At 38.3% G+C, this 17385-nt stretch overlaps 1 protein-coding gene across 3 annotated transcripts in view; it reads right to left on the reverse strand.

Annotated features, from left to right (window-relative positions):
• Positions 1-716: 716 nt before the first annotated feature.
• The window catches only part of ERICH1 (glutamate rich 1), a 72041-nt gene continuing 55372 nt past the window's right edge, over positions 717-17385 (reverse strand). For 2 of the 3 annotated variants that reach the window (XM_007429813.4, XM_007429812.4), the window contains exons 5-6: positions 14124-14318; positions 717-3259 (exon numbers count right to left, since the gene is read on the reverse strand). In XM_007429813.4, coding sequence (XP_007429875.1) covers positions 3186-3259; positions 14124-14318 — 269 coding nt within the window. In that variant the 3' untranslated portion in view covers positions 717-3185. Of the gene's footprint in view, positions 3260-14039; positions 14319-17385 lie in introns of all 3 variants that reach the window. The other variant, XM_088136779.1, reaches the window with a different exon arrangement.

Here is a 17385-nt window from a genome sequence, read left to right on the forward strand (position 1 = left end):
GAGTTCTGTACTGGAGAAGTGGTTGGAACAAACCATCTCCAAGTTCCGCTCCAGTTCTTAAATCCCATGCTATGCTAACGGTATTGTTCGGTTTTTAAAGACTAAGTACAGAATGGCACGGGGGCCTATGCCAATAGAGTATTGACTGCATTATGGGACTGAGCAGAATAGTTCCTGTTCAGTTTTACAAACCAACCTCTTTGTATCTGCATATGGGCTAAACTTCCAGGGAATTACTGACTGAATAATCGGCAAATGAGACAGAGCAATTGGATTAGCTATATTTGCAAGTTTATGTTGTAGTAGATCATCTAGTTTAAGCTGTGGCTCCGTGCAGACAAATAAGAGTTTTTCTTTCTTTCTCATCCCACTCTGATTCTTTTATGATATGAAAATGAGCAAAGCTACTGGAGGGAGCAATGCTGCAATTGCATATGGTTCATGGGGGTAACATCCGTTGGATCTGCATATTCAGCTGGATATAATTTTGCTTCCGTTCGCAAACTCCGCATCGGGTGACGAACACGACCCGTGGCCATCTTCCCTGCTCTGACACGTGGTCGTGGCTTCCTCTAGGCGAGATTGCGGTAGCAGACAGAGACTTGCTGTGAAGCTTTTTGGTGTCGCCTCAAGCAAGGTTAGTGTTCTCTCTCTTCATACTGTACTGTACTGTACTTTGTTTCATATTTTTGTGGTTAAAAAAAAAATACATATGGTTCAGAATGGATTAACTTTATTTACATTGTACCTTATGGGGAAATTTGATTTGGCTCGCGACCAATTTGGTTCGTGACCAGAATCGTGGAACGAATTAAGTTTGTGACCCGAGGTACCACTGTATTGCAGTGTATCCCTGGCTCATATGAGTTACCTGACTATGCTATTTTGGAACTCTGGTTTTTTTGTTTTGTTTTACAAGGAAGTGTTTTATACTAGATAAGCACAATTACGAAAAGCAGAAATGTTTTTGCCTGGGTATGTAGATGCTGGTGCCCAATGTCAGTTGAATGAAAATCTTTCATTTCTCCTGTTTTTTATTTTATTTTTTTTAAGAAACAGCTCTCAACCTTTTGTATTTGTATTCTGAAATGTATTTTTAGTGTTGAGCTTCATCATCTCTTTTGTAGAGTTTCAGAGGAAGAAGCAGAGAAAGAGGAATGGAGAAAGAGGCTGAACAATAAGTACTCACCATTCACTCTTCTCTTTGCCTTCCCTCTCATCTGGGGGCAGGCCCATGATCAGTTAATTTATTTCCCCTCCCTGCTTTACTTTTTCAAGGTTATCGAGCATGCTAAGTCTTCCTTAGGCTATTTGGATTGGCGGGGGGGGGGTAATTGTGGTATTTCTGCAAACATTGATATTGTTCCAGGTCTGCATAGAGCTCCCCTCTGTTTTGGTTATATAAAGGATGGCATTCAATATATGAGTTTTGCATACAGGAGAGATGTACTGTATAATACAGCTAATTTCTGCATCTCAGATTATATGAAAACATACGTGAAGGCAGTGTCCTGGAGGGCAACCTTCCAGCACTCCAGATTTCAGTTCCTAGAATTTACAACAATGAAGGATTCTGAGTCTGGGGCAGGCTGATATGGGAACCTCAGCGGAGCTCTCCTATGGGGATGCCACACACGATCCCATTATCTATTACCAAAGGAGAATCAAAGAATGAATTTCACTCTTTTAAAAACAAGAAACAGAGGAGCTGATCATAGCGAGCCAGCTTATATTGAAGATGCAGAAGAGGAGGGACAATAACATACATCCTGCAGGCTTAATGTGAATGCATAATAAAGTCACACGGCTTACAGAAGCAACTGGGTTTAAAGTATTAAGGAGAGCGGTGGGCATTTCTGGGGATGGTGGAATTAAAGAGTATAGAGTCAGATATGCAATGTCAAGGACAGAGATCCTGTGGCCCTTCAAAAGCTACTGAAATAAGCATTAGCTATGCTTCTTAGGGTGATGGGATCTGAGACTTAGCAGCATTGGGAGAACTGCAGCATTCTCCATTCCTGTGCTGCACAGACAGGCCAAACAGAAGGAAGGCATGCTAGTATGGGATTTATTAAATGTTAAGAATACTCATGTTGTCACTGTATTTTAATCAGAGATTAATAAACTCATACTCAGGAGCAGATTTTCTTCTGTACAGAGTTTAGAAACAGAGAAGCACAAGGAAGCTGGCTTTGAAGTATATGCTTACAAATCGAGTTTAAGAAATGATATTTATTCTGCATAGTTTCTCTGCATAATTTATTTTGATAGGGATACTGTTCTCTCTAGTATCTTTAAAACTGATATAGAAAGCACATTTTGGCAGGTGAAGCTGCTATTGTGCAGGTACTAGAAAAGCTGTGCCTACTAGATTTCTCTCTTCAAAGCCATTATAAACACCTCTGCCAACAATTAGAGACGTCCAGTGAAGATTGTAATTCTAAGAGGAACTAATGGATGAGCTCATCACAGATACCCCAAATATTTACAATGACATAAAAAAATTAGTTTGCCAGAAACTGACTGTGCTATAACTCAAAATGAAGTCTATCCATTTTATCATCCCATGTCAAGTCAACTCAAATAAAGAATTTAGGAAAAGGATTCACCTTTTATTCTGCTGCTATAGTGAATATTTAAAAATAGGGTTACGATGGGGAAGACCAATCTTCCCAAGTTCTCCTATCTTTGCACACAGAAAGTGTTTCTCCCCACTGCTTATAAATTGACCTACAAAGTTTCCCAGCTTGCAGATGGAACAATCAATCAAAAGAGTTTCTGAGCTTTGTTCAAAGTAAGTTAGGCTTAAAAAAGAACACTGGATTTCTCTATTCCAAGCCACAGCTGTTGCAATCTATGTCGTAGCCAACATCTTAAATCAGTGCTGGAGCTTGCTGGCTTGTAATGTGGCAACTCCAAATCTCTTGGAAGAAAGACAAAGTGAGATGGAATTCACTGATGCCATTGTCCGAACATCCCGGGGTGCATATAGGTTTACTAAAAATGAAAGACCCTTGCAGATACAGCCAGTAGCAAAATAAAAAATAAGCAAAAGAAAATATCAATAGTGTCTCAGTGAACCTGTATTCTGTTCAAGGACATTTTTTTCCTGAATATTCTCAGATTCAATTCAGAGTTTTAGATATTAGTTCTTAACTCTGTACAGATGGATATTCTCATTCAACTCATTTCCTGTTCTTTCCAGGAAGGATATCTGTAATCCAGTAGAGAAACAAAGAAGAGATTGCCGTGACTTGATCTGCAAAGGAGAAAACAAATTCTTCACAAAATGTCACATAGTTTTTAGTAAAGCAGTATCTTATGATAGAACTAAACATCTCTGCAATTCCATTTATGAAGCGTTTTAAGAATCTTGATAATTGTTTGTAAAAAAAAACCTCAATCAGTCCATCTCCAATACAAACTGCTTCCGGCAAAGATGTCTCCAGACTTATACCATGAAGCATTGTACTTTTTCATACTACCAGTTTGATCTAGTGGTTAAGGTACTGGAATCTGAGAAGGTTAACCTGGCTTCTAGCTCAGTCTTAGGCAGAGAAGATCTAACTGGGTGATCGACCACTCACTCTCTTTCAGCCGTAAGAAAAAGGCAATAGCAAACCATCTCCAAAAAGGCTGCCTAGATAACTACCCGGACTTGTCTATGCAGTCACTAGGAGTCAAGACTGACTGGAAGACTGAAAATAGAACCCCACACCCTTCCTTCCAATGCCCTGCTTTCCATAAAGCTCAGTTAATATTTTAAATGTACTTGTTTATACCCGATGCTACTAATTGTACTGGCCTTGCTGCTTTTCATTTTTTTTCCTTTTCCTTTCAATCCTCAGTTCTGCTGCCAATCTTGGCCCCTTCCCCTCCTTGGGCTAAACGTTTCCTCCGTATTTTATTTTTTTCCACTTTGCCGGCCAGTCCATGGTCTTTGTAGATGCTGTCTTACTTAAGGCCCAGGATTCTCTTTTCTCCCTCCCTGCCTCTGCTTCTTCAAGCGCCTTCTTGTTCTTTAGCCCTTGAGTCTAATTTCAAAAGCTTTCTGGAAGACCTGACCCTCTCCAGTTCTAACTGTGGTGCCACTCCCAGCAGAAGGCTCTGTAAAACATTGGTCCTGAGGGACTGAGGTCTTTGACAACACCTCCACCAATAACAATCCCATCCTTACTTTAAGCTTCGCTTAAACTGATCTTCTGGTTAGGACTCCTAGTTCCTTAACACTTACTCAGCTTCAGTTCTTTGGTTTTGGTTTCTCTTCTTACTCAGAAATCTCTCTCTTTCCTATTCTCTCTCATCTGCTAGCTCTCTTTGAATTTTTAGTTCAAAATCCCCTCTTTTTGCATTTCATTGTTTTTTTCCCCCTTCCCCATTCCTGCCTTTCCCATCTATTCCTTTATTCTTTCAAATAGGAACCAGTACATAGGCAAAGTCCTGTTTTGTTTTGAGTTTTAGAGTGGCTAGTAATTTACACATTAGATCAATGAAATATGATTATCCACAACTGCACCCCGCCCCCCTGGGTTTCTTTATTTAAAATCACGTTGTTTCTAAGTATGCAAATATGGGCAAATCATAACTTTTTATTTTTGATAATAGGGCAGAGAAAAAAAAGTTTATCTCCACATATTATATAAACTGTATAACTGGGAATAACCCAGAAATGTTACTTTCAGGGACATTCCCTTGAATATGTGATGGAGGGCCACGTGCATCAAAAATGTGGGGACTTGCACCACAGGCCTGTAATAGACCCATGTTAACTTAGAAGCCAGTCTCATATATATCATTAGCTTTTCATCTTGGTAAGTATGCACAGGCTTGGAACTGATGTTTACTGCAGAAGCCATATAGCACAAGCATAAATTAAACACATTTTAATATTTTTAAAGCAAAAATGCAAAGCCTGTCTCAAAGGCTCTTCGTGTAACTTGTCACACATGAGTAAGTGCCGCTAGCAATTTTTTTAGTAGATTCACCAACTTGTTTCTTCAAGTACACTGATTTCATATCCCAGATCTACAGTCCTTGTGGCCCATCAGATACTACATATATTCTCACAGAATTTAATTAGAATATTACCTCTGCAGGAACAGAGGAAGGTATAATATTGATAGATAACATCCACCTCTGGAATACATGCAATCAGTGCAATTTAAATGCTCAAGACAAGTGGCTGTACCTGGCTAATCTTGTCTTGGTTCAGACTAGTTAGTACTTGGATGAGGGACCAAAAGAGAATACCGGAGCTGTAGGACAGAACTGAGAAATAAAAAGCCACCGTCACCATATCCTGGAAGAGGATAAGACCAGACCACTTCCATATGGGTGCTAAGAAAAATGATGTGGACATGTCTATGAAGTCACCAGGAACCAAATTTGACTCAAGAGCACCTTTACTTTCGAAGAGTAGAATCTAAATTCAATAAAGCCAGCCCCTGTTATCCCTAGTCTCGTTATTCCTAGTTTTGCATATCCAGACTTTGGTACATGCATAAATGTTTTGCATATTCATAGTTTGGGACTTGTTTTTTGTTACTTTCTGTACAAAATTTCATATACAAATTTATTCATTTATTTTTAAGGGTTAAGGCTAGGTTATCTGTGCCTATATTTGCTCCTCCTTCTCACTCGGTCATGGCAGATTGTGCTGGGGCACACTAGTCATGAGATTCTACCCAAGCAGAATTGATCCAATGGAGTGATCAACAGCCCCCTTCACCATGATCATGAAAAAGTCGTGTGGAGCAGCGAAGCCAGCATGAGCCAGTTGTTCTGAAGGCCAGTTGCTACAACAAAGTCACGTGGAACTTCACCCATTGTGAGCATAAAGAAGACGATACCTTGCAGACAACAGCTACAGGAGGGCTTAATCTCCCAATTCCCAGATGCAAAATCTCATTAGTCACAATTTTGTTATCTATAGTTTTATGCTGCACTGGAATGCCACTTGTATTAGTATAACTGCAGCCGCTTATCTATCTAGTGCTATGTTTGTTAAATTCTAGACATCTTCTACAGTAAGATTTAAGGTAGCACCTATCTGATTTCTCTTTCTTTGGTTATGATTTCTATTACATGAAATACAATGAGGAATCCAAATTGTGCATGGCAGATAGAATGTAAACGTCTACTAGTCTACAGAATTCAGAGATATATGGAGGAGAATTATTAGAGGACAGTTCTATAGTTTCTTTCTTGTTAAGTGCTCAGAAGACATTTTTAGCTCTTTAGTGGGTGATAATTTCCTAGGCAACACAAGAGAAGACTATTTTTGACTTGATGCTTGCTGACAAGAAAGAAAGTGTTAACAGTCTGGCTTAAAAGAAAAGGGGATCTTGAGGCCAGAGAAACAGTTCAGTTATCTGAATGAAGGAGGACTTCTTAATATCCTCTTGAGATAATGACATTCCAAACTTAAGAGTTTTGGCTACTCGTTCTCTACTCTTTGGCTAAGCATATCTCAAATTTACATGTGAAATGCTGTTCTTGTCAGCAGCTTCATATTTCCTGGTTTCCAGATGTGCTAAAATCCATGAAGGACCTGCCAGAAGGTGTTCTTTTGCATCTAGCTCATTACTCTCGTAATCCAGTCAATCTGTTTCATTTGATCAAGAGTATGAATGGAAGCATCTGGCTGAACAATGATTTTATACAACAACAAAACTTTTGTTGCCGAAAGCAAGAAAAATCCCACTTGAACTTGGGAAACAATATATTTTCCAATATGTTTATTACAAAAGGGTCCAGTTGGTTCAGTGCTGGCCTTAATAACCAGAAGACCTGCCTCCTACCCACACAACACTTAAGATCTTCAGACGGATTCAGATCAAGAGATGGTCATGACTCTTTTAATTTTGATGGTTCAAAAAGTGCCATCAATTTTCTGTGACTTCAACAGTAGGGAAGTATTAAATCTCTCGGGGTGCACATGCAGCTGCCTTTCAACCTGTTGGGCTGTAAACTGCTTCCTGCTATTAAACATCCAAGGAACCAGTACACAATTCTCTCTCTCATTCCCTACAATTGCTGAGAGCCAGAAGCAGATACTTATTCCAAATGTAAAAACAACCTTATTGCACTCCCACGGCCAACATGCTGAAAATTTCATGGGGAGCAACCATATACCATTGGTCACAGACACACTGCAATTGGATTAGTGGTAGGGGAAATGCCAAGATCCTCACTATTGATCTAAATAACATGAGCAAGTAGAGAGCCCCAGTAGAATCTTTGTCCAGAAAGCAATCAACCATTATAAACAATCCCTTTATTTTTTATCCTCAAGGAACCTGACAGCCTATAAGGTGTAGGTCATCCATCATGAACATGGGTGCTAAGTATAGCAGAGGGAATTAAAGTTTCTTGACTGTCTGGGCAAGAGAAACTGAATCTGTGACTCAGGATCATGCCTGTACTTTTAGCTGTGCCAAGCTGCTGCCTGGTCTTTGCCTCAGGAAACCAAAAATAACAAAGAAACAGGAAAAGGTATATGACGCACGTGCATTTGTTCTGCAGGGAAAAGAGTACCCATGCTCCTCTTAATCTAATTTATATCACACTGTTTTAGGAATGTGGACTTACGCCTGGGTTTGTTTTACAGTATTAAAGATAGCTTGAGAGAGAGAGAGATATTTTAACGGCTTGTTTCATAAAGTTAAAAAGGAATGGCTTTCCTGTGGCTTTATGTTCTATAAAACAAAGAAACAAAATAAAGGCAAGACAATTACATTCATCATTCAAGTAGGACATGTGGTTAGGATCACTACAGAAAATGCATTCCAAGCAGTCATTCCACACTGAACAGCTGGAGATTCAGGAGCAATAAGCTTGCAGAACTGTTATGTTGTATAAAAGGCTGCAACTTTAGCAACTCTCAGTTGTGAGATTAGATTAGGGCCGCTTAGAATGACTAGACATAAAAATCTTATCCACCAAAGAGGAAATTACAAGTTTATTCCAGAAGCAATTTCTCAGGCTGCAATACTATACCCAATTCTATGTAAGGCTCAAAACTCCAGATGATCACTAGATGCTAGCAGATAATGCAGAAAACTCTCTTTGTTGCCATCTTCTGGTCATCTAGATTTCTGCAGCCTAGATGTAGTAGTTATTAATGAGTAAGATACCCTCTACCTTTATTCGAGTACAAGTCCCAAGGCTGCAGTGTACATGCGTTCTGTACCGGATAAGGGACTGATATTTCCTCTCTCACTATACCAGTGTTTCTATACTACTATAGTAGGTAAGAAAGATTTATATAGTTATGCCCATTCATATACTGATACAGATTATACTGTATTTACAAGAAGGAGAAGCCCTGAATATGAAGGGAAAATAAATATGATAGAATATCAGTGAGAATTAGTTCAGAATAAATATGTCTAGCTTTACCAAGTAAAACACAGGCATACAACTTTTTATTTCTTAAAAAAGCATCTCCAGCTTTAATTACATGTTTATATAAAGTTATAAGTGAGTTTGTTATTTCTTTTAACTGTATTTAGGCTTTTCTCCAATGAACTTGGTGCTATATATTCCAATAAAATCCAACCAGTGATTAAGCTGATAGACTTGGGCAGAGCATATACTATGAGCCCTCCAAGGTAAACCAAACTTGGAAACCAAAGACATGCAAGCTAATACTACTTTTATTATAAGGTTATAGTAAGAGAACCTTGCAAGTCTGATCCTTTTATCAGCATAAGAACTATGGAAGGTCATGTCTGAGACACCTTCTCAATTTCATATTTCTTCCCTGGACTCAGATTTCTTTTATCTGACCATGTCTTGGTTGTGGCTTATCCTCCTGTTCCTCAAGGTTATTCCTTCTGTCCATTACATATATTCTGCATCCCCAAACTCTCAGATTCAATCCCTGGCCTCTTGGAACAGATCTGTCTGAATGAAAGCTGGGAATCATACTTCCACCAATATAGTTACCGAGACAGATGGGCCAATCATCTTAAGACAGGGTCCTTTGTTCCTAAATATATATTTTAATTCCTTAAGTATATAAGAATTGCCTTGCTAGATCGGGCTAAAGTCCGTCTTAATTCAGCATTTTGTTCCTCACAGATTCCTTTTAACTGCAACTTCTTGAACCAAAGTATGAAATATATAAAAATAACAAAATAAACTTGTACATTAAATAACAATCTTTTGGAAATCTTTCCTTTCATCATTGAAAAACTGAATGCCTTATATGTGGCTCTTTCTTTTAATCCACTTATAAGAGGAATGTATTTTGAGATTTAAAATAATTAAAATTTCACTGATTAGCTCAAAGACAATGATTAAATGCTTTAAAATGCAGGAATGAAAACATTTTTTGCAGGCTGAAAGTCTACCCATATGATCTACTTTGCATGTTTTGACTGATCTGTGGTGGTCATAAAGAAAGCTAATATCTGGCCAGGCTTTTAGATGACCGAACCTTTGAAAGTATTGTTGAATTTTGAAAAATCAACAACACAGGAAGACTTTCCAGTTATTTTGGTTTTATTTGGAAGTCTCTGAGAGAAAGATTCTTACACTGTTACTGGTTGGAAAGTGTAATGAAATCTGAGACTCAAAATGATATATTTTTTAAAAAGAATACTTTGCAGTACAACACATGATTTACCAGAATACAAGAAGAGCAGTCTCTGGATGAGTAACAGAGTATATCACCTCCAACATTGCTTGAGATGTTACGGTACTATTTGTTACTTCTCTATCAAAGAGAATTTTTATGACTACACTGGTACATATGTTGTTTTACAACATAACCAGGACTTCCACATAGGCATACACAAGAAAGTTTACAAAAGTTTGAATTAGAAAATGTATTTCCATAAAATTAATTGATGGGTTGGAGATTGATTCAATACAAAATCCTTACATGCATATGAATTAAAAGGAGGCCATGTATTATCCCTCTGATCATCTCCAAACACAAGGATCTACAGAACCTGTTTTACCAGAATGATGAAACAAGCATGGCAATGTCATGACACAAACCCCACCTGTTTTTATGAGCATGTGATGCCACACTGCACATACAAAAGTATGGAGCTTGTATCATAATGCTCATTTTGTCATTTGCCTCCCTTTTCTCCCCGTGGATGCTGACGACTCCAATTTTTTCATTTGGTGCAATAATTCAAACTCTAGCTATTCTGAGGTGAAGACTATGTTTGACTCCTAAATTTCCAAAATTGCCATACTAAGCATACCAGAATGTTATGAATTCCTTATTCCACTGACAACAGCTGTCATCATCAAAGATAAAAGGACAAAGCTGTACTTTAGAGAGGGTAATATATTGTCCTATAATCCCTGAAGTAAGCTGCAAGACTACTGATTAAAGATCTTTGCTCACAGGAACAAATAGCCAAATATGGAACAAAGTCCCTTGTGCACCAGATCTCTTTCAGTGTTTAGTGTATTTCAGATGGCAATAAATGTTAAATAAGCAGAATTGAAATCTGTGTGCAAATTAAACTGGGGGGACTGATCCATAGGTAACTCCCTCCTCAAATGTTTGTTAATCTCACGGATATAAGAATATTTTATTGCTAACATCACTTGATACATTGGATCAATATATTTCTAGCTAGCTGGATAGTTAGCTCCAAAGTATAAGGGATCTAGATCATTCTCTCTTACAAATTAATCTTGGAACAAACTTTTGTTTTTGCTCAACTGAACCCATGAGGGCTTAACTGTATCTAAATCAGCTTTTAATTTACTATCATCAAGGGGAGTACTACCAAGAAATAAATCTCTAACTTTAATACCTTTCTGCTACTAACTATTAATTGCAAGAATTTATCCCAGTGGTACAGTAAAGGCTGGTATAAAAGAAGACAACTAGCGGATGACTAGATGCCAGAAACTGTCCCCCTTTTTTCTAAGTAAGCAAACCATTCTATAAAATTGATTCAAAATAGATTCAGTAACTTTCCTTGGCAACAGATTGAAAGGATAATGCTCCTTCCAAAAAAAGAAAAGAAAAGAAACCACACCAGTTTCAACTGCTGGCCCTGGTCCAGCTTACTTGTTGCAGATCACAGCCATCACAGAAAAAGCTTTAAATACAATTATATATTGGAAACAGCTTTTGCTCCATTTACTCTCAAGTAGAACAGAGCTGATTGGAAAATCCTAGATTCTTCCCTCCACATACAAACTAATCCCATATACTCTGCAATTTTTAAAATTTAGTGGCGATAAAAATGGATCAAAAGAAAGAATTTAGGCAATACATACTATTTTGAAAATCCAGTCTTCATAACAAAGAAAAAAAAGCAATTATTCTGATTTTTGTAATGTCTTTTTTAGCTGCTTAATTATTGCATTATAATTTTAAGCAGCAACTGGCCTATATCTTTAGTCATTTGGATTTCCAAGCACAAACTAGTGAAGTTAGTTGAAGAGATAACTGTAATCATTGGAAATGCATGCCAATAAAGGGTTCCAACTTTTCACAATTTTTTTTTTAAATCTGAAAGGCTTGAAATAGAAAAGACACTTAAACATATGTACCTTAAATAACTGTGGTCTTATTTTCAACAGATTAGATAAAAACAGTAAGTATATCATACACAAACATTGAGAGTGTGAAATATATCATTAAGTGGTATTCCCTTAATCTAGGAATCCTCTCTAATGATTCTAGCTGACAGCTGTAATGAACTTGCAAAATGGATTAACAACAATGCAAACCCTATTATATCCCTATTTGAATATGAAAAAAATCTGGAGTTAGAACTAGTAACAAGGATTTGCACTTTGTAAGTACTAAGAAGCTGATATATTAACATAATAAAAATATTCCTGATTTTTATCTTTTTGATAGATAGAGGCTGTGGCCAGGAGAGCCTTTGCAGAATTACATCTTCTCTAACTACTGAGGCCTTTCTTAGATCAAGCGGCTTTATTTGCAGTCACTCATTTACTTGCCATCTTTAGACTAAAATACTGTAATGTGTCCCATATGGGGCTTTCTTTGAAGACCATTCAGAAGCTTCAGCTAATGCAATATGGGTCAGTCAACAGCTTGGGGTGACTGACCCATGTTGCATTAGCACACCAAGGTTCACACAGATAAGACCAATACTATGAGAGCTGCATTGGCTGCGAGTTAGCTTCTGGATGCAATTGAAGGTGCTCACTGACACCTTTAAAACCCAGCTTGGGTCAATGCCTGAATATTTGCATAAATACATTTTCCAAGTTGCATCTTCCCACTTACTAAGATCTGGGAGAGAAGGTTTGCTGAGGGTCCCAATACCAAGAGAATGGCATCTTCAGGGACCCTGGGCTTAAGCCTTCTTAGTGATGTCCCCCCTCCTTGGGAGTAGCTTACGCCAGATATCTTCTCATTATTACATTTTCAGAGATCTGTAAAAACATGTCTTTTCAGAAAGGCATCTGGGGATGAGTAAGATGATGTTACTCCTAAATAGTAACACATCAAATTGATTGATTATAATGATACTTATTTTTGTTTGTAATCTTATTATATTAATATGGATATACTGAAAGAAGACGTATTAATATATTATTATAATAAATCAATAAATCATATTGATTAAATTATATTCAATTAGTAAATGCAAATTGTAGCAGCAAACAAACAGATAAGTACATCTGTAAATAAATAAAAACAATCTTTCAAAGGCCTTCATTCCATCTAGATAAATGACTAATAAACAGCTAATACACAATAATGTATTATATTAGTTATCCAAATTATGGAATGTTATGTTTCAAAGAAGCTCACTGGATCAGCTGAAATAACATGGTCTATGTATCCGTTGATCAATTTTTCAATTATAGAGGCTATGATGTTATTATTTTAATTTAGCAATGCACTTTTTATTTTACTTTATTTTGCTGCCTTCAAGTCAGTCTTGGTTCCTGATGACAAGTCCAGGCAGTTTTTCTTAGCAACATTTTTGAAAGCAGTTTGCCCTTGCCTTCTTCCTAGGCCGAGAGAGAGGAACAAGTCACCCAGCTGGCTTCAGGCCTAAAGAGGAACTAGAATTCACAATCTCCTGGTTGCCTTAAACCACTACACCAAACTGGCTCTCATAAATCTATTGATCAATTTTGCAATTGTAGAAGCTAGGATATTATTATTTTGATTTAGCAAGGCAATTAGAATACATGAATGTACTAAAAAAAAGTTCTCATATTGTTGTTTTACTTACTGGATGCAATGAATGAATTTCCCACAAAGTGAAAGTATAAATATATTAACTAGAACTAAAGGTGCAGACATATCTCTAATGTTTAATAGATGACAATTAGGGCTCTTTGTGATCATTACAGCCAATTACTTCCTTCCTCTTTGCTATTGGATATAGTACCCACTTGATACACTTGTTCTATTCTACTTCTAATAACAATGTTTTCCTTTCCTTTTTATTCTCCTTAAACATTAATCACTTATTCTCATTGTACAAAACAAAGCTGTCTCACTCCTGATGGGGTTTTCTTCTTTTTCAGTGCTAGAGATCAAGCATTCCATGAACTCTCATCTTGATATATGCCAACTAAAGAAATTCTGGCAATGATGCTATTCTTTATAGTGGGGATATTATATGGCATTAAGCAAATCTGACAGATCTGCACATTTTTTCCTCTGGGTTAAGGGCCTCTCCGTAAAGTAAGGGGTGGGGCCAGGATTAAATTTGATTTCATTTAAATTAAACTAAATTAAATATACTTACAATGATTTTTCTCCTGTCATATATTTCATAAATATCTCTTATCTGTCACAATAAAAATTACACTTGGGAATTGTTTTTAGAGGTGTCTGGCAGTTGCACAGACACTGTGCAAAAGATCATGGAAGACTATGGCTGACCAGAAACATATATCAAGATGTAAATTCTCTTTGCCTGTACAAGGAACTCATTTTAAGTTAGAAAAATAATTACATGCAGAAGAGAACATTTTGTCATGCAAGGACACATTAAATAAAACCCTCTGTATTTATACAAACACTGATTATTAAAAAAGAAGAAATTAAAACACAGTACTTGCAAAGAATAGTTTTGGTCTTCCTACTGCATCTTAGTTCACAAGGAGAAATCTCATAACAAGCTTGGGTGCACTCAACATACCAGGAGGCATCTCTGAATGTGTGCAGAAGTCTTTTAGGGCAATATTTAGTTCCTCAACATTCTGCAGAAGAATAAATGATTTCATCTGACGTAGCCAGGTGACATCTGATGATGACAGGGTGCGGGATTGAAGACTCTTTAAAACCTCATGGATGCTTTTGGAACTCTCAGCTGACTCTGCACATTTCGATAGCTCTTAAGGAAAAGACAAAGTAGCAGTTAGCAAGGTTTCTCGTTTACAGTGTATGTTATGATTCATACTCACTTTGGTGTTTTGCTTTTGACAGACTTATTTTTAAAAAATGATATAGAGAAACATTTACCAGATTTGAGATGAAGAAAGACTGTGAGAGACTCATAGCACTATGTTTCTGAATCCTGACATCTTAAATTTTGCCAGGTCCATCCTGGTCTGATGGGTCTATATGAAATCCTAAAGTCACACGTCCTGAGTCCAGTCTGGATGAACGTCAAGTCTGCTTATGCTGAGAAGATACAGGATGACCTACAGACCTCACTCTGATATTTATATGAAGAATGCTGCGTTGCACAATTTTTAAAGGCTGAGGTGCACCTTTATGTGCATAATTAATGACTGGACCCCAAATTATGAACTCACTCCATTTAAAAGGATTATGGGATGAAATGGCAACTTTGGTTGACATATATGGAAGATCCATGAGACAATTACTTGGTGCCACAGCCTCAAAAGAGGAGCATACATTTGTAAAATAACTCATCCTAGTACAGTCCCACAAATCCCTAATCTATGAATTAAAATAAAACCATTACGATTATTAAAATAATATAAAGCATACATAGAAGGATACTCAGAGAGGGAGAGAAGCTGTCGAACTGAAATGGAAAACTTTGGAAGGAAAGTGAATAGAAAGCATTAAGATGCTAGTTATGCTAATATTTGTAGTAGTGCAAATTGAACATTCCCAGTGACAATGTAAATCAAAGGAGTAGCCGAAGAAAAGCTTTCTTTCTGAACCATAGTTGGTTATCATATATACACATACATACATACATACATACACACACACACACACACACTCACATACACATACATACATACATACATATACACATACAGTGGTACCTCGGGATACGAACTTAATCCGTTCCGTGACTCTGGGCGTATCCCGAGTTGGTCGTAACCCGACGCAAATTTCCCCATAGGGTTCAATGTAAATCCAGTTAATCCGTTCCGCCCTCCAAATTTGGTCACACCCCGAAGCAAATTTTCCCATAAGGTTCAATGTAATTACCATTAATCCGTTCTGGCGTCCGCGGACCACGTGTCGGGGCGGGAAAACGGCTGGGCGCCACGCCGCGGGAAAACGGCCGGGTGCCGCGCGGCGGGGCGGGAAAACGGCCGGGCGCTGTGCGGCACGGCGGGAAAACGGCTGCGGACCATGTGTCAGGGGCGGAAAAATGGCCGCAGACCACGTGTCAGGGGCGGAAAAATGGCCGCAGACCACATGTCAGGGCGGAAAAATGACCGTACCCCGAGGCGGAGTTCACACATCGAGGTAAATTTTTGCGGCCGGAGCTGGTCGTAACCCGAAAAGTTCGTTAGTAGAGGCGTTCGTATCCCGAGGTACCACTGTATATATATATTGGTTATCATATTCTTGTCTTATAAATATTTATAGATGGGAATGGCAATTTTTTCACATATTTTTCTAATACAAAAATGAACTTTCCTCACTGTATGTCCTCTCACATCCAACCCTTTCTTTCTGTCCTAATATCACTTCTGGTGGTAAAGATTCAAGTTTATATTTTGGAGAGAAAAGTGTTCCAACAAGGGTTTGCCGATTTGTTTGAAATTTAATTTGAACAGAATAAAGAAATCAGCATTCAGTACAACTACTTCCAAATCTGAAAAATGCAGGATCATTTTCTTTGAAATCTCTGCCTGTGGGTGTATGATGACTGCTCATGAATAATTTACTGGGCCTTTGTGCCATTGTATCTTCTGGAAAGTATAGCATGAAATCATACTCTATACCACTGTTCCTGTACTGCAGGAATTAAATGGAGACAGAGAAAAATAACAAACTAAAGTCTACACCACTGTAGTTTATGCTGAAAAGGGTATTTTCAATGCATGTACTTAGAAATACACTCCATTAGAAGAAATTATGGTTCTTCATGTATTCAAGTACATCTAATAGCATAGTTCCTTATGTTTGTTATTGTTGCAGAGCTATCCTGGAAGTAGGCATCAAACAGAAGACAAGAGCAGGGCAGAAAGAGTGTGCCAAGACTGTCCACAGCAAGACACACTCATTAACTACCCAGGCCACCACATTCTGAATCAGCTGCAGCTTCCAATGTAGAACACACTGCAATAGTCCACATATGAGGTGACTAAGGTATGAGTAACTATGAGAAGGGATTCCCAGTTTAAGAAAGGGTACAACTGGTATACCAGATGAATGTGGGAAAAGGCAGTTTTGGCCACAGCTGCCACTTGCTCTTCAAGCAGGATCTGCAAATCCAGGAGGACCCCTTAACAGCTTATGTGTTCTGCTTGAGGGAGTGTCACCCATTCAAAGCTAATGATGGAAAATCCATGGCACTAGAAGAACCAAAAGCACACAGTCATTCAGACTTGTGTGTGCTGAGTTTGAGCCTGTACCTTCCCCTCCAGATTCTAACAGCCTTCAGGCACTGGGACAACACGCAACAGCATTACTTGATTGACCCAGGGTCAACTAGGTATTTATTTATTTTATTTATTAAATTTGTCCCCCCACCCATCTCCCCCAATGGGGGACTCTGGGTGGCTCACAACACCCTAAAACAATAAATAAATATACAATTAAAACCTATAACAATTCACATTCACAAAAATAAAAGGGAAAAAAATCCAGGAGGCCAATGGTTCAAGGGCCAGGCCACTAAGGGACAAGCCAACCCCACACTTGATGATCCCCCTCCTCGCCCCAGACCAGATGGCAGAGCCAGGTCTTCAGATCCCTCCGAAAGGCCAGGAGTGAGGGGGCCAATCTCACCTCCCAGGGCAAGATATTCCAAAGGGCAGGGGCTACAGCAGAGAAAGCCCGTCTTCTGGACCCCGCTAGTCGGAGTTCTTTTGCCAAAGGGGTCCGGAGCATGCCCTCTCTGTATGATTGGGTGGGATGGGATGAACTCATGGGGGAGAGGTGGTCCCTCAGGTAACCTGGTCCCATGCCATGTAGGGCTTTAAAGGTGATAACCAACACCTTGAATTGGACCCGGAAGCAAA

The sequence above is a fragment of the Python bivittatus genome, unplaced genomic scaffold (assembly GCF_059951505.1).
Source record: "Python bivittatus isolate LINGU-HERP-01145 unplaced genomic scaffold, Pbiv_v1 ctg000020_np1212, whole genome shotgun sequence".
NCBI lineage: Eukaryota > Metazoa > Chordata > Lepidosauria > Squamata > Pythonidae > Python > Python bivittatus.